A 16,182-nucleotide genomic window follows, 5' to 3' on the forward strand; every position below is an offset into this window, starting at 1 on the left:
TTGGTAAATTGTCGTTATTGTTTGCAGTTCATTCCCCCATTGATTAATCTATCAAAGATGTCAAACATGATGGCGCATTTTTCCACAACCTGACTTTGAGTTCAAGGTCATTTTCTAATCATTTCCTTACTAGATTCTCATAAATGATTTTGTCCTCAGAAGGCAAACTGAACATTAATCATCTCATGACTAATGAGACAAAATCCGTTTTACATATAGTCTCTGTATCAGAGACAAAAGGGGACATGTATGGATGTCCTGCACTTTGGAACACAGCATTGTTCACATCCTGGAAAAATGAAGATGATACATGAATCAGAGGCAACAATGCATTATGGGACATCTAAAGTGATATGACTAAGCCCCTGTGGGCACATGACATAATTAAGGATTTATGCCGTGCTATATATCATATTACCATAGGACGTACTTCAATGCACGGAAGCACTGCGCTATGTCAAGTCTTATTCCTCTTTTGCATTCCCTTTTATCATACTTAATCTTGTGTAATCCATTTAGTGTTATATCTGAATAACATGACAGGAATTCCGATGCTCCTTGTGATATAGCACCTATGCAGAAGCTAGCTCTTGGCGGGAATGCTGAACTTTTTTTGTCAGCGAGCTGGGCTTATCTCCATGGCAATTTGTTCTGGAAAAGGTTTGGTAAAACGTGTCACACAAGCATTGCCACCAATTCAAGCATTCAGTCAGAGATAATGGACCCTTGAGTTGACTCCCTGAAGCCGCAGCCTGCAGGCGGGGGCTGGGGGAAATGTTCTGTGAATGCATGCTTGATGCCGGGATAATTTCCATTTGTTTATCTCTCTTTTCCCCTTTTACGGACAGTGGAGATGCAACACAAAGAATGCAAATGTCAGCTTGAAGTTAAAGGATTGGTTGATTGCTTCCTTAGGCACAGCTGTAATTCTTCACAATAAGGCCTGATGACCAATTCCCTCTGTTAAATGAGTCACAGGGAAATTAACAAAGAAGCCAAGAGGGATAATTGACAAATGTCAGTGCATATGATTATTAGAATCAAAGTTCAACAAATGATTCACATTATTTGCATTGTGTATATCGTATTTTAAATGATGTGTTTGTTTGTTTATTATTTTGCTGTTAATTTTTTTTCTTCAAATGTCAGGATTTTAATCCAAATGAAAGAACTTTGAAGAGTCCAGAATAGAAATAATATTCAGTATCATTTAGCAACTATCGACATGGGTGTGGTTAAATAACATTTGAAACTTAATTGAATTTAACCTTTCAAGCTAAGGAAGGTGCTAAGTGCACACAGCATCTTCACCATCGCCTCTCGGACTATTGCCAGTCGTTGATAATTGTACTGTTAAAAATGACAACGGAATGTGGATACTAATTGGTGCTAGATTTAGAATAATCTCATATCCTGTACTCAAGTGAAAGTACCAATACATTAATGTACTCCATTACATTAGGGAAAGGTTCTTCTTTCAGAATTGTACTTAAGTAAAAATACAGGTTTTATCAGCAAATTATAGTTTAAGTATCAAAAGTAAAAGTACTAATTCTACAATAAAGGCGCATGTGACTGATACTATACAATATATAATATACTAGATTATTAGATTGTTAATACTGATGCAATGTGTATGCAGCTTTTTTGTATCTGGTCAAGATGGAACTCATTTGAGCCTTTCTAAATTGTCAGGAGACAACTATGGGGAGATAAAAACATGTATGAACTTTTAGGACGTACTGTAATCTTTGCTATTTTTGTGAAATACTGAATAATACTATTGTTGGCACGGCAAACACATCACTTTCTTAATAATGTGAAACAAGTATTACCTAAGTACCTAATGCTTATGTTTATTTTTTCCGCAATACAATGGGTGTTTCCTGCCTTTGTCATGCACACAGCAACTGGTTGAGGCCTGATGTTTATCTTATAACGTATTAAACATTTTGCTTTGTTCTATGTTTAGCTAAATGCGGACACTTTTTGAGTAGATCAGTGATTTAATATGCTTGTCTTATCATTTTTGTACAATTTCATCTGATTTCATACTGCCCATATTTACAAACTGATTTACCAAACTTACAGAATAAATCTTGTCATGGATAAAGAAAGCTGTAGTTTTATCAAAATGGAACCTGGTCTCTCGGGAAATCAGGGACATCGTCGGCATATTATACCCTCTTGACCCTTAGTCTCTGAACCAAAGACCCTCTATCCCAGTTATGTTCCATCATCAGAAAGTCTCTATGTTTAAAACAATAAAACTCCTAATGGCACTTCACAACTCTGTCTCTAAAATCTAATGGCCTGAATCAACTGTACAATTTATGTTATGGCGTCCTGCAATGTGTAACAAACTCAGAAGTGCGTCTACTATACATCATTGATGGGTAAAAAAGTGCTAAAAGGCAAAAAAAAAAAAGTAAAGTCTTCATATATCAGACAGGTGGGCGTGTAGCACTATGCTACATTACCGCAGCGATATACAGCATATAGCAAGAGTACAACAACTTACTACACAAAAGCACCTTAAGTAATAGGTAGATTTAGAGTCCACCCAATTCTCTCCTTGTTGTAATGTGACTCCTTCCTCCATTTCCCCTATGAAAAACAATGAAGTCATCTCTAATCTCGTCTAGTGTGACTGGACAGTTTATGAAAAGCAACACTGATGAGCAGAGTGTCTCTCTCAAACACTGATTTTAGTGTTTAAAGTTGAGCACACAACAGAAAGGGATTTTAGGGGGGAAAATAGACAGGCAGATGAACCTGAATCTAGTGAACCTCTTTTAATAAAATAAAATGATATACAGTACAACGGTGGTTCATTCTACATAATTGCAACTATATTCATAACGTTTTTATACACAATTTGGACAATTTGGATAGATGTATCTTCACTCATGTTAAGATTGCCACTCTAGTTGTATCTGCTTTATAATTGCAGCTGATTGTGTGTTGATCAGTGAGTGAAATTCCCGGTTCGACCCATTCCATTGGTCGCTTGTGTTATGCACTCAACATACACAACATCTGTAAACCACTCAATTTACTATGGTTGAGAGCTTAGAATAGACAAAAGGAAAATGGAAGTCAATGCTCTACGACGGCATTGTACACATATTTGTACCCACGCACATGCTTTGTTGCAATAATCCAAATGACTGAAATCTATGTGAAAATCTGCATTATTTTCATGACATTTTCAAAGACATAACGTGGGATAGGCGGAATGTGTGGTATCTTTCTATGCTCTCCCGTGGCTTCATCTTTCAAAATGCATTGACGCTAAAATATCTGAACGAAAAGAGAGAATTAATGTTGGCCTAAAGGTTTGGGTCATCACAAATAGACCTGTTCCAACAGTGATCCATCCACTTCCCGGTTAACTGTCCAGTAAAGTGCTTACTTCAGTGGCCCCCAGCATAATATTTACTGCTGCAGTCCGTCTCATGTCGCTGAGCCATGAAGGCCAATTCAGTATTGGTAACATTCAACTTCGTATTGATTATGCAGAATCACTGGAGGTATATATTTCCCCTTGACTGTGCTCACGTCCAAAGTAAGGTTAGTGCTGTAAATCTACAGTACCAAAAGCTAATGAACTGATGAAGTTAAAGTGAACGACGTAACTTAATGTACTGTAGCTATGTTTAGAGAAAGACACAATATACTGTGCTCCTTAAACATATAATACCACATCTGATGTACCTGATTACTGCCTTGTGGATTCAGCTGTCACATAAGACAAACAAAATTAAACATGTATTACTAGTGAAAAATGCAGGTATGAACAAAAAAAGAAAGTAAATGAAGGGATTGGGCTTAAGTAAAAGAATGCAAAGCAGGGTAGTGAGGTATTCAAAAAAGATTTAAATAAATGCAAATACAAAAGCAGTACAAAGGGGTTTTATCATAAAAAAACTTACAAAGTCACTTCCCAATATAGCATGAAAAGAGCAAAAAAGTAAACCCATCAATCAAAGTACAATGTACGTATGTAGTATACAGATAACTGTTCTACCCATTAAGCAATACTGCTCTAGATTGGATTGCATTGCAGAGAAAGGGCCCTGTTAGAGATAAGGTGGATATAGAAGTGTCCTTCATTACACCAAAGCTGTTCAAGAGAAAGGGTCCAAGATGGAGTCAAGGTCAGGTGAAAACCTCAATCTGACATTAGAATAGTGATGGAGCGTAACGTCCTTTAGATGTCCAAGAATTGCTGGCACATATATATTCTCACTGCAGTGGCCATAAAAAGGAACCATGGTAACTTAAAAAGATTGGATATTCATCTTCCGTTTGAATTAACAAGAGCGCATCAGTGTGGGCAGCACTAATTTAATGGAGGGCTTGGCCTGCAGCATCAACCAAGGAGGCACATATATAAGGAAGTAAAAAGTGAAGATTGGCTATTATAAATTTTAACTGAATGGTGTTAAATGAGAAAGAAATATATTCACATACATACATACACACATATATAGTAGGGAAGGGGCATTTATGGCTCTAGAGTAGATCAGTAGAGGGCGTATCAAGGTTATATATCGGGATGATTTGGTAACACTTTACAATAAGGATACATTAATTAACTGTTACTCTATTCTTAGTTAATGCTTAATAAGCATCAACTCATCAATAACTAACCATTTATAACTGCTTAGTTAATATCTAATACACATTAACTAAGCATTAACTAACTGTTATGTTGAGTTCATGCTTAATTAAGCATTAGTAAACAAAGCATATAATGCTTAACCAAACATTGACTTACCATTAATTACAAAGCATTAACAGTTACTTAATGCTTAAAAGCACTACCTCCCTGTTAATAGCATTGAATAAGCATGCTACCAGTACATTCATCCTACATTACAGGATAAACAAATGAAGCATAAAATAACAAACATGAATAAATAGGAAATATAAAATAAAGCAGCATTCTAAAGAAAATAACATAATTATACTGTCAGAAACATAACTTTTACTTTGAGGGAAACTGTACTTTAATAGTTTTAGCGAATATCCCTTTCGACAATTGATCAATAATTAAATACAGCACATCTGTCCTTGGTTGAGCTATACTAAACAAAGGGACTGCATGCAAATGGCGAACGAGACAGAGGTGATGAACAGCAGCATACGATGATCAAGAGACTCCAAACACTACTCCCTTAGCAATGTGAGCACATTGTGAGGGTTAAATGGGGTGTGATAAAAAGTGCACTGTGTTGGACAATAAGTCTGTACTAAACTTATATTCCTGATTTTGTAAACATAATTAAAATGAATGAAAAAGACCATTAAATGATAAAGCAGGGATTGACATGGGATTGCATAGTGACATCAGTATTTTCTTTGTACTGTAGACCATTTGTGATACTGGTGGATTTGGATTGATTACATTTTGAACTTGTGAATATAATAAAAAAACACAATTTTCTTTTAAGTCCTTCCATTATGGGACATTATCATGGACCAGGATAATCAAAGTATTATTACAAGTCTAATGTTCTACCAATAATCCTGCTATAGCAAATCATTTAATCATTCATTTAGATGATGCTTTTTCATTTGACTTGGAGAAATTAATTTTATCTTCATGAGTAGCAGCCAGAATAGAGTAGTTGACTTGAAATATTGATAACTGCCATGCTACATCTCAGCCAAATGATCTAGGCAATAATTTAAAACATGGAAAATACATGATACAATAAAATATAAGCTAAACAGAAGTTATGACTATGAACGGGAGAGTAGACTTTTCTTGAAGCCTCACATTGAAGCCTAATGAGTGAATTTCCAATATGAAATCCTCAAGGCACATGTATATATTTTAAGTTATATTTTTTGTTCTTTTTAATTTTGCACTTATTTTAACCTGCACTCAGAGACACTTACGACATGTAAATTAGGTTATTACGTTAACTCCTACCACCCTACACATACGTAATCTCAATTTTCCTCTACAACTGGACGGCTGAAATTATCCAATCTCTGTTCAAAAGTTTAAAAAAAAAGATTTGGAAGAAATAAATATTATCAGAAGTCATATTATGGGCAATTCGTTGCAGGTGCAAGTCAATAGTCTTTTGTCTGCCTGCAAAAATGTCATCTTGCTGAGAAAAATAATTAACATGAATGTAAAAGTGTGTATGAGTGTATGAGTGTATGCATGTGTGTGTGTGTGTGTGTGTGTGTGTGTGTTGGTATATCCTTTCCATTTAAACGGTTAAAAGCGACCTCACATAAAGACTGTGCAAATGTTGAGCATGCAACTATTTATTTAAATACAGAGCTAAACAAGTAGACGTGACCAATACTAATAGAACAAATGTAAAAATCTAATTTTTGAATAAGTTTGCCGACAGTTGTGGGTGCATAGCATATACATTGCACAGATCTATTACATGTTCTAAATCCAATTAACTGAGCAACTTAATAATTATTGATTTCCTGTTGCTGGTCAGGATAGTTAAATGAGTATGATGTGACTAGGAGAGCCCTAGGGGGGAACTTGGCTCTTCACAGAACTGAGCGGAGAACAATGGTGGAGAAAAGAGACATCCTCTAGTAACTGCGAGGCCACATGGAATTAAATCAAATTAATATAAAGAACACGTGAAATTTGGGATAATTTTTTCCTTTTAATACTGCTGATCATGTCCAAACTCCAAGCTAATGGCTTAAGACTGCTCCTCCCTGACATCAGGCAGATGACTGAAGTGACATTGAACAGGATGTTAATTAGCCTTATATATTAGAAGATTGTGATGGAAGCGCTTATGATGACTCTGTCTGTGCAGGCGAGAATAAAGATGATGACAGCAATGGCAATGATACGGCCACATTTATAGGATAGCCTTAGAGCGTATGAGCTATTTAGCTAACAAGGACCATTAATGCAAATGATTAACCTGACAAGGAGATTATATGCACGGCACTTCCTTATAGCGTGAGCTCTATATTTGACAATGTGTGGTGAGATGTAGGCCTACTTCTTTACTATACTGGGATAGTGCCTAGGACGAAACACAGTTTGAATGTCAGTAGGGACTGATGGATGGATAGTATGGAAATGTGGAAAACTCAGAACTGCATTTTACATTCAAACATATCATGCAATACTTCCTTTGTCAATCTACAGTTTTTAAGAATAAAACGTTCTTATAAGATGACGACCAGCAACAGCAAGTTTAATACATGTCTCTAAAATAGTTAGTTTACCAAATGTGTGACAGTGTATAGTTCTTGTCAAACCACACTTGTTACTCATCTCAACCACTTGGCCCAATGACACCATATCTGTAGCTCTACGATCCCAGCTGGGGACCTCTAATGGGACAAAGCTCCTCATAATCTCATGAAACTGAAATTTGTATGCAAGTGCTGCTCTGCCGGTTACAATATGATGAATCTATTTAACAATGCAGAGCTCTTCCTGACTAAAGGGCAGGGGCGACAATATGTCTCTTCCAATAAGTCTTCATTGACTAATGCTCATTTGCAGGCCCCACCTTTGACCATAGACATGCGTCACCCTCTAAGGGACCTCCATTGGCTTAGTGAAACAAACCCATTCATTCCAACATTTACCATGATACTGTTGTCAAAATGTTAACAGCCCAGAACGGACAATATGTTGCCTTTCCTTAAATACATAAACATGTTTTACTGGACGTTCCATCTACGTAGCATACACCAACTGCTGTGTACCTCACTGTTGCCATATGCTTTACATAATAAACCTAAATATGCACAGGGGCGAAAAAAATAAAGGCTATATTATCTACCCCTTCCTTCCATCATGACAATAATAGAATGTATCTGCGGACTATGTCCTTGGGCTGAACAAAGTTTTAACATTGTTGTATGCAAAGGACATAGTCAGAGTGGCATTAGTGAGATCCTCCCTCATCAGCAAACAGCTGGGAAAGATCAAAAGGGCACACAAATCACTCACTCGCTAAGTTGTTGTCAAGGGAAGCTGCAGTGCTGTTTTAAGTGACAGTATGTTGAGAGGGGCCCACATAAAGAGTTCTGAAGGCTCCTTTCAAAGGGCCATGAGAACAAAAGGCAACGCCCACTGAAGGACAGAGGAATCTATCACAAGATTTTTCCTCCAACTCCATTGCAAAAGAGGGTGACTCTGTAACAAACCCTTTTCTCTCCTTCTTCTTATTGGTACTATCTTGAAATGGTTTGCATCAGTCCAGTCATAACAATTGTAGCATTTCAAGGATATGTCGCTTGAGTTCCCATTCAAACATAGCAGTTATAACATACACTTGTTGTGCTGTTAGGCATCAATACTATTCTTACCATAGATACATAATAACGGAGAACATTTCAGAAATTAATGAGAGCGTACAATGCATCATATTTATATTGTCACAAAATAAAAACGGTTTTGCCTAAAACGTTTGTCATTAGACTTTAGAAGATAACACAACTTCATAATATTTATCTTCAATTTCTTAACTGTTGGAAAAATGGATAGATAGATAGATAGATAGATAGATAGATAGATAGATAGATAGATAGATAGATAGATAGATAGATAGATAGATAGATAGATAGATAGATAGATAGATAGATAGATAGATAGATAGATAGATAGATAGATAGATAGATAGATAGATAGATGTGATCAACTTTAATTTATGACTGACCTCCACCAACTTGTTTGCATGTTCACGGAACACCTGGGCGTATTCCTTGACCTCCTTCTCGTTGCCACTCTTAGCCGCTTCAATGAGCACCAATAGAGGGACGTTAGTCTCCAGGAAAGAGTCTGAGATGTGGTCCATCACTGCCTTTCTCAACTAAAATATAGAGGGAGAGAGATGGGGAAGAGGTCATATTATTAACAATATTACAAACAACTTCATTTGGCAATGATTACACTCACTATCACTTAGCATTGCCATGAATATGATGTAGTAACATAATGGGGTGGAAAGACAAGGAGAGAGGCAAAGCAAGAGAGGAAAGTGACAAAGAGAAAAGCTACTAATGCAGAATACGTGTAAATTGCTTGTAAGGTGTCTTTTTTCCCATGAGGCTTTTTACAAGGGCAGACTTTGTGACTTATATCTTTGTTTATAGAATCGTTTTGTACCAAACTGACAGGGGACTGGTTGTTTTTAGGAGACAGTAAATGGACCCTGATGCTACTCACTGGGATATCTGATGAGATGCCAGAGGGAACAGTATAGAAACCACAACAGACAAACCCTTTATATTACATAAAGAGGGAGTTGGTCACATGAGACCGGTACTAGGACAGACAAGAAAACAGTAAAAGGGGAGACTAGTGGACAGGGCCGCTGCTAAGCTTTTGGGTGCCCTAAGCTGAAATTGTCAGTGATGCCCCCCCCCCCCCCCAAAAAAAAAACACCAAGAAGCTCGCGTCCGTAGGGCGTGAGCGAATTTTTTTTGCCCTTGCAAGATCTCTGCGACTGCTTTTTGGCACATTTGCTGTAGTGATGAGTTTTTGCGAACAGCATTTACTAACAGAAAAAACAGCTTAACTTGTGAAAAAAGAAAAAAGTTGCCTAGTATCCTACTAACTGCCTTTGCAAAGGAATTGAGTGATTGGATCATAGACAGATTATGAGATAATGGGCCCCTGGGCACACACTCTTAAAGGGCCCCCCACTTGTCCCTATCCAGTCAGGTACACTGAATTTTCTACAAGGATACATACAATTAATGGCAAAAACATATTAAGGAAGTCAGTGTTTCCCACAGGATTTTGGGGTATTGTTGGAGGGACCCTGTACCTTGTTGGGTGGTCCGGGGGTATGCCCCCCCAGAATTTTTTTTACCTTTTTAAAGTAAAATGCATCAATCTGGTGCACTTTGAGAGGACATTTTAGAGGCTAGAGAGATATCAAATCCTGAGATGCAGAAGGAACATTATTTTTCAGATTTTTCTTAAACAGCACTCTTTACTCTGCAACTGTAAAAACAGTAGATTGGTCTGCAGACCCATGTTCTATGATGGAGGGGCCCATTTCAACAGATAAAGGGTGGATATGAACAATTTAGAATTCACACATATAAAGCTTATTTGTGCATGTGTGAGGGGGGCTTCAACCCCCTTAGACAGAGCTACTAATGCTGTTGTTTTTAACTTGCTTTTGTATTTCTCCCCTACTAGTTGAGGGGCCCTTGATGATTTCTATCTTGTTACATTTTAATGAGTACTTATATTTAGGCTATTCCTTTTTGGACCCTGTTATTGACATCAGTGTCTGAGCTCTTTGACTATGGAACATGAAAAGTTACTATCAGTATCTCTGGCTGAGGGCCCCCCTGAGCCCTTGGGCCCCTGGGCCTGTGCCCGGTGTGCCTGTGCAGTAATCCACCCCTGGATAGGTTACACAATTAAGAAAAAACAACGATGGGCCTGTTCATAACTAATTTATATATTTTTTGTAATGTAATGATTATCATGAACTTTTAAAAAAAAAACTATTTTGGGGGGCCCCCGGACCATCTCTTTTTCCCTTTTAATAAAAAAAAAAAAAAAAAAATATATAGTTATATATATAAAAAAAAAATTTTGGGGTGCCCCCCCAGGAACTTGGTGCCCTACGCAGTCTGCGTACTCTGCGTATAGGGAGCGGCGGCCCTGCTAGTGGATTCCCCCACATCACCATTCAATTTGTTAGATGTGAATTTGAGTCGCAAATAATCTGTTATTAATGAATTTGTTCTAATTCTCTGCACTACAAAAATGCAACATAATGACTGTTATTGTAAAACCTCCAGAATGTTTCCTATACATAATTACAAACACAGTCAACTCAAGTTTAATGCAAGTTTTTAATATATTATTGTTATTTTTGTGTCGTGCACATGCAATAATGACTGTAACATAGCAATTGATCCTGATGAAAACAGTGAATGCACTGTATTAATCCCACTCTATCTTTAACACATCGAAATCATGAACAATGCAAATTCAGGATAAAACCCAATTAAGGTTTACACCAACTTAAATAGCACACATTGTATGCACACAATGTGAGTATGCTAATACAGACATACAAACTGTTCCGCCTGGGCCAATTACCATATTCTCCAAACATTCAAATGGTGATAATTGTTTAGTTAACAACATGGCGGAAATAAATTTGTGTGACTTTTTAAAGCCATGTTCAATACATAAATCATCTAAAGCAGGGGTCACCAACCTTTTTGAACCTGAGGGCTACTTCATGGGTACTGAGTCATATGAAGGGCACCCAGTTTGATACACTCTTCTGAAATAACAAATTTGCTCAGTTTGCCTTTAGTTAAATATTATTATTTTTTTTATAATTATTATTATAATTATATAATTAATCTATGTCAAGACACTGATCATGTTAATGATTTCTCACAATAATGATCAACAATGACTTAAAAAAGGTGGGAAATAGATTATTATGCTATATTTAGAACAGGCCTGCTTGCGCCTCATATGGTCCTTGCGGGCTAACTGGTGCCAGCGGGCACTGTGTTGGTGACCCCTGATCTAAAGCATACATTGTCTCCATGTCCTTGTATAACATTAAAATAAAACAGAAGGTAGATAATAGCCAATAGCTGTGACAAGTGGAAATTCTTAAAGAGGACCTATTATACTACTTTTCTGGTCTTAATTTCTTGTTTTACACTGCTATAGAGCAACCTGACACGAATCACATCACAAAAAACTATGTAGATTTTCGGGAAGCTCTTTCTCTTATTTTGGCGATCCAGCACGTCCTGTCAACACTTGAGTGTGTGTGCTTCGGCAATCTCCGCTCCCTCCGCCTGTGCATCGGCCATCTCCGCTACCCTCCCCCCCTCCTGCAAACCCCACTCCGTTGTGATTGGTTACCTTCCTTCCGGAACACTTTCAGTGGCGGGAAGCGCGAGCATGGACCTATAAGGGCGCGAGGCAGACGCGAACAGGGAAGTGACAGCATTACCATACATGGAAACATCCGCGTGGTCACGTCACAAATTTGTATGCGACGTCACAAATTATGAAAGGGTAGACCGCTTTGAAGACGTGACTTCTCGACTGGCTAGAATAGTGTTTAGTGCTCTACACAGACACCCCAGACGGTCAGCAGGGAATATGTCGAAATGCATGTAAGTCATTATTTGATAATTTAGTATGGTTAAGCATGACTATGAATCATCATAACAACGTTTATAGGTCATAAAAGTCAAAAAGCATCATAGGTCCTCTTTAAAAAAAAAAAAAAAATAAATCATATGTAAGACTTTCAGTTGCACTTACTGTAAGTAACCTGCAGCTGTTACAAGCCTAATTGCCTGTCCAGCGAGTGGACGACAACAATGGTGAATAATGCTTTCCTAAAGGCATATAATCTATCACCATTGCCTCTGAAAACAGATTAGATTTGCCCAGTCTAGTGGACATGACAGGTCTGCAAATGCTGTAAACAACCTGAAGCCCACACTTTCGGTAAGCACTCCTCTGTTCAGAACTCTATAATTCTGGATCACTGATTTGATGAGATGTGAACTGAGATGCCATGCAAGACCAAAACGTAAGGCTTTTTACGGAAAACGATTTTTGAACTGTGATTGATGCATCTTTTTTTTTTCAACGAGCAGGTAACAGACTTGTGTTGGGGCAATTGTGTAACCTTGCTATCCTGTCACATGATGGGAAGGTTGAGGAATCAGGGAAGATACAGATCTTGCACCGCAGAGAATATCTTCATGCTATGCAAATGATGTTGCAGCACCGGAGGCTGCACTTTCAGTGGTGGAAATGAAGTACTTTGCACACAACCGATCACTGTGTCATAAATGTACCTATATACTTATTCTACAGTGACCAAGTTAAGTTAATTGATAAAAATGCTGCTTTAGTGTGAAAAGAAGAGAGGAACTGTGAGGAATTGTCACAGCAGTAAAACATGGATGTCAAATGTTGGACAATGCAGGACAATAAATGTAGCATCTTGTTTCATTTTGTATAAATCAAAACTGCATGGCAAAATCAATAGAGTTATAGAAACGTGTTCAAATTTTAAGTGGAATTGGGACACAATACATGGTTTTGTCATGTGTTTTTCCATCATTGGCATTGAGCGCATGGTTGTGGAGCCTGCTATCGGTGTGTGAATGGTAACGTGGGAAAGGAAAACAGGTCTCCCTTGCAAAAGAGTCTTCGGCCTCAATGGGATATACCTGTATAAATAAAGGTAAAAAATAAATAAAAAATACTTCAGACAATTTTGAGAAATGGTAGACCAGAAGCAAGTGTATAAAGTACCGGAATATATTAATTGGCCAGTGGAAGTAGTATCCTAAACCAGGCCAAAATGTTAAAACAGATTAGGATATATATCCAGAATTTGTGGGTTTACTGTCTGAAAGATATAAAAAAAATGAAAAAAGTTAAATGAAGGCACACCTATTTGGTAAAAAGATGTACAGCATGATACAAGTTCTTGTTTTTTTAGTGAGGAACATTCACAAGTGCATGGAATATGCAGGAACATGCATAGGCTAGTGTAAGAGAGTGCTACAACCTCAGGATACTCATGAATGCCCAACACAGAAACTGATTCTGACGGTGGGTTTGAGTGGAGAAATGATACAGATGAATGATTTCCCAAGTCACACTCTCTCCTGCACCATCAGCATTCTAATGCCCACACACCACTCCCACAGAAATCCATCTTCAATCTTTCAGATCCCACCACCCTCTATGCTCTTACCCCCACCATCTCTCCTCTCACACTCCCTCTGTATTTCACTAACACTTAAAGGAAATAGACCTGGGATTCCAGCAGATAGCGCAGGCTCTGCTCATTATAAGTTAGCGAGGCAGCAATTTGTCTCCCCAGTCCCGCAGTGCCTCAATGGTATGAAGCTCTGATTGCAACGTTTTGTTTGTACATACTGTATAGGCTGACAAGATATGCTAGAAATGAAACGCAGCAATGGTACACTATGTATGGCTAAACGTTTAAGGGCACTTCTGGCAGTTTTTCTTGATTTGGGCGAGGATACTTAGTCTTTTATAGTTTAAACATGCCAAGGGTCACAGGCACTCTTTGTTTGAGTGTCCATACTCTTTTGCCAAATAGATAAGATCAATTGGTACATGAAATGTTACATTGCACCCTACATTTCCTTTTAGCAGTATTACCATGGCGACATTTACAATTATTCTGGATTAATTAATTCCTTGGAGTTAGGCTACCTGCAAGAGTTGATACATTAATGAATATTAGATTGAGTTCCTCAACAGACTCCAATTTGTGAAGGATTTAGCCAGAAAATTGTTCCTGTTAATGGGTTTTCTATCCCAGAATGTGGATAAATTAATAGTGTAATAATTACACACCCTCCTCTCTTAACTCCATCACACCTCTTATCCTACATCTCTTGTCATCCAAAGAGGAGAAAACAGCTCAAATTAATAGCAGTGATTCCCACCTGATCCTGAAGTGGCTAACAAGAAGCTCTGTGAAATAATTAAGATGATTGCATATGCTTAACACAACTTGAAAGACGAATATATGTGTTGCTCACTGATATGTGGGAGGGCTGTGCGATCTTCAAAGATGAGATTAGCATTAATTTGGCAAATTAGTTTTTTAATGGGGAAAATGTTGGTATTTTGTGGGATTAGACACCTGCTCTGTCACAGGAAACAGACGCACTGGGGGAAACTGATGCAAACATCCCCCATGATCAGTGTGTGATTTCAAAACAAAGTAATGAATTCATGTTCAAAGGATTGCAAAAAAAAACAAAAAAAAACAGACATAATTATCATGTGCACACATATGCATTCAGAGACAAACCACAACGCCAAACTTGACAATTCAAAATAGTCTCAACACATGAATTTGAAAGGGAACACTGTGCTGGATTTCTGAATGTTTACACTTGCAGTGTTCTGTTATGTTTCACTTGTGATTCAGAACGTATAGCGGGCGGGTACCATGGGGTCAGCACGGGAAAGTTTCTTATTAAAATGTCAAGAGCAATCACACCATAAATGGCTGGAGTCACGGCTGAGGGGAAACAGCCTGAGCAAATCAAACATTAAGTAATAGCTCTCATATATGATATCTATCACGGAGCATGGGAAGATGATTAGAGAGAAAATAGGGGAGAAATGAAGGGGGGAGGGGGAGGACTGACCGATCTTTAACAATCTAAGGACAAACACATTAGACACCTCATCTCATCTCAGGGCCTTTATTTAAAGTGTCCTGCAAAATAAATTCTAGCCAGGGGAATCAAGTGTTAGTAACGGGGAACTGGTGCATGGAAAGTGATTTTACTTTGAAATGTTGTCTGTTCTCAATGGAGAACTAGCACTGTTATACATCTCCTGCTCATGGCTGTTGATCGCCTTGTCTAGCTCATTATATTCTAGAACAATGGGATTCTGATTATCTTATTGGAACGTGTAATTGACAGTACCCTTTCATCCAGTGTTTAATTATAAGTAACATATGTTATTGACTAATTACAATCAATTTCTTTTTATTACAAAAGGCTGTTGGTGACAATTAGAAAAGTATGCAAATAACAGCAGTGTTTGTGGAGGCAGGCAGAGTACCGGCAGCCATGTTTGCTTCAGGACAAAAGTCAGGACTGTTCCCTTGGTAGTGAGTTGTCAAGAGTTTGTCTGGCAATAGGGTTGTATGGGCATGCTTAGTCAATATTTATGCAGTTTGGATTCAGCCATCTAAGCCGCTTACCGTACTTAATAACTTTGTTGTATAATGTTATGTGTGTGTGGCTGGCTGTGTTTAGTGATTGTCTTGTATAAACATGCATTAACATATTCTTTGGAAATTGGGCACTATGGAAAAAAGCTGTAAAAAAACAAACAACAGGCATATTATAATCTTATAAAGTAAGCAAAGTAAGTACAAGCAACTTGTTAGGAAAGACTGGCTAGATGCACCACAGGCAGATACAGAGCAACATTAACATTCATTTGGAGTCCTGTCTGGAGCTACCTGGCAAATGTAAATCCAATATTGGCTGTACTTTGAGTTTTTTCTTTTTTTGTGCTTCTACAACTAGAGTAATATATGTCCTTTTAGTTGCTAAATGCTTAACTATGGTCAACATTGTAACTTTGCCTTGAACTGTCTGGCGCTGGCAGGTAGCATACTCAGTGGT

General features: G+C 37.8%; 1 protein-coding gene across 2 annotated transcripts in view; it reads right to left on the bottom strand.

The window, feature by feature from the left end:
* Positions 1–16,182, bottom strand: part of ctnna2 (catenin (cadherin-associated protein), alpha 2) — a gene marked incomplete at both ends in the record, with an annotated part of 341,788 nt that overhangs the window by 74,781 nt on the left and 250,825 nt on the right. For both annotated transcript variants that reach the window (XM_080028673.1, XM_080028674.1), the window contains one exon: positions 8,682–8,834. In XM_080028673.1, coding sequence (XP_079884799.1) covers positions 8,682–8,834 — 153 coding nt within the window. The remainder of the gene's footprint in view (positions 1–8,681; positions 8,835–16,182) is intronic.

The sequence above is a fragment of the Ammodytes marinus genome (genome assembly GCF_949987685.1).
Source record: "Ammodytes marinus genome assembly, chromosome: 6".
Classification (NCBI taxonomy): Eukaryota; Metazoa; Chordata; class Actinopteri; order Uranoscopiformes; family Ammodytidae; genus Ammodytes; species Ammodytes marinus.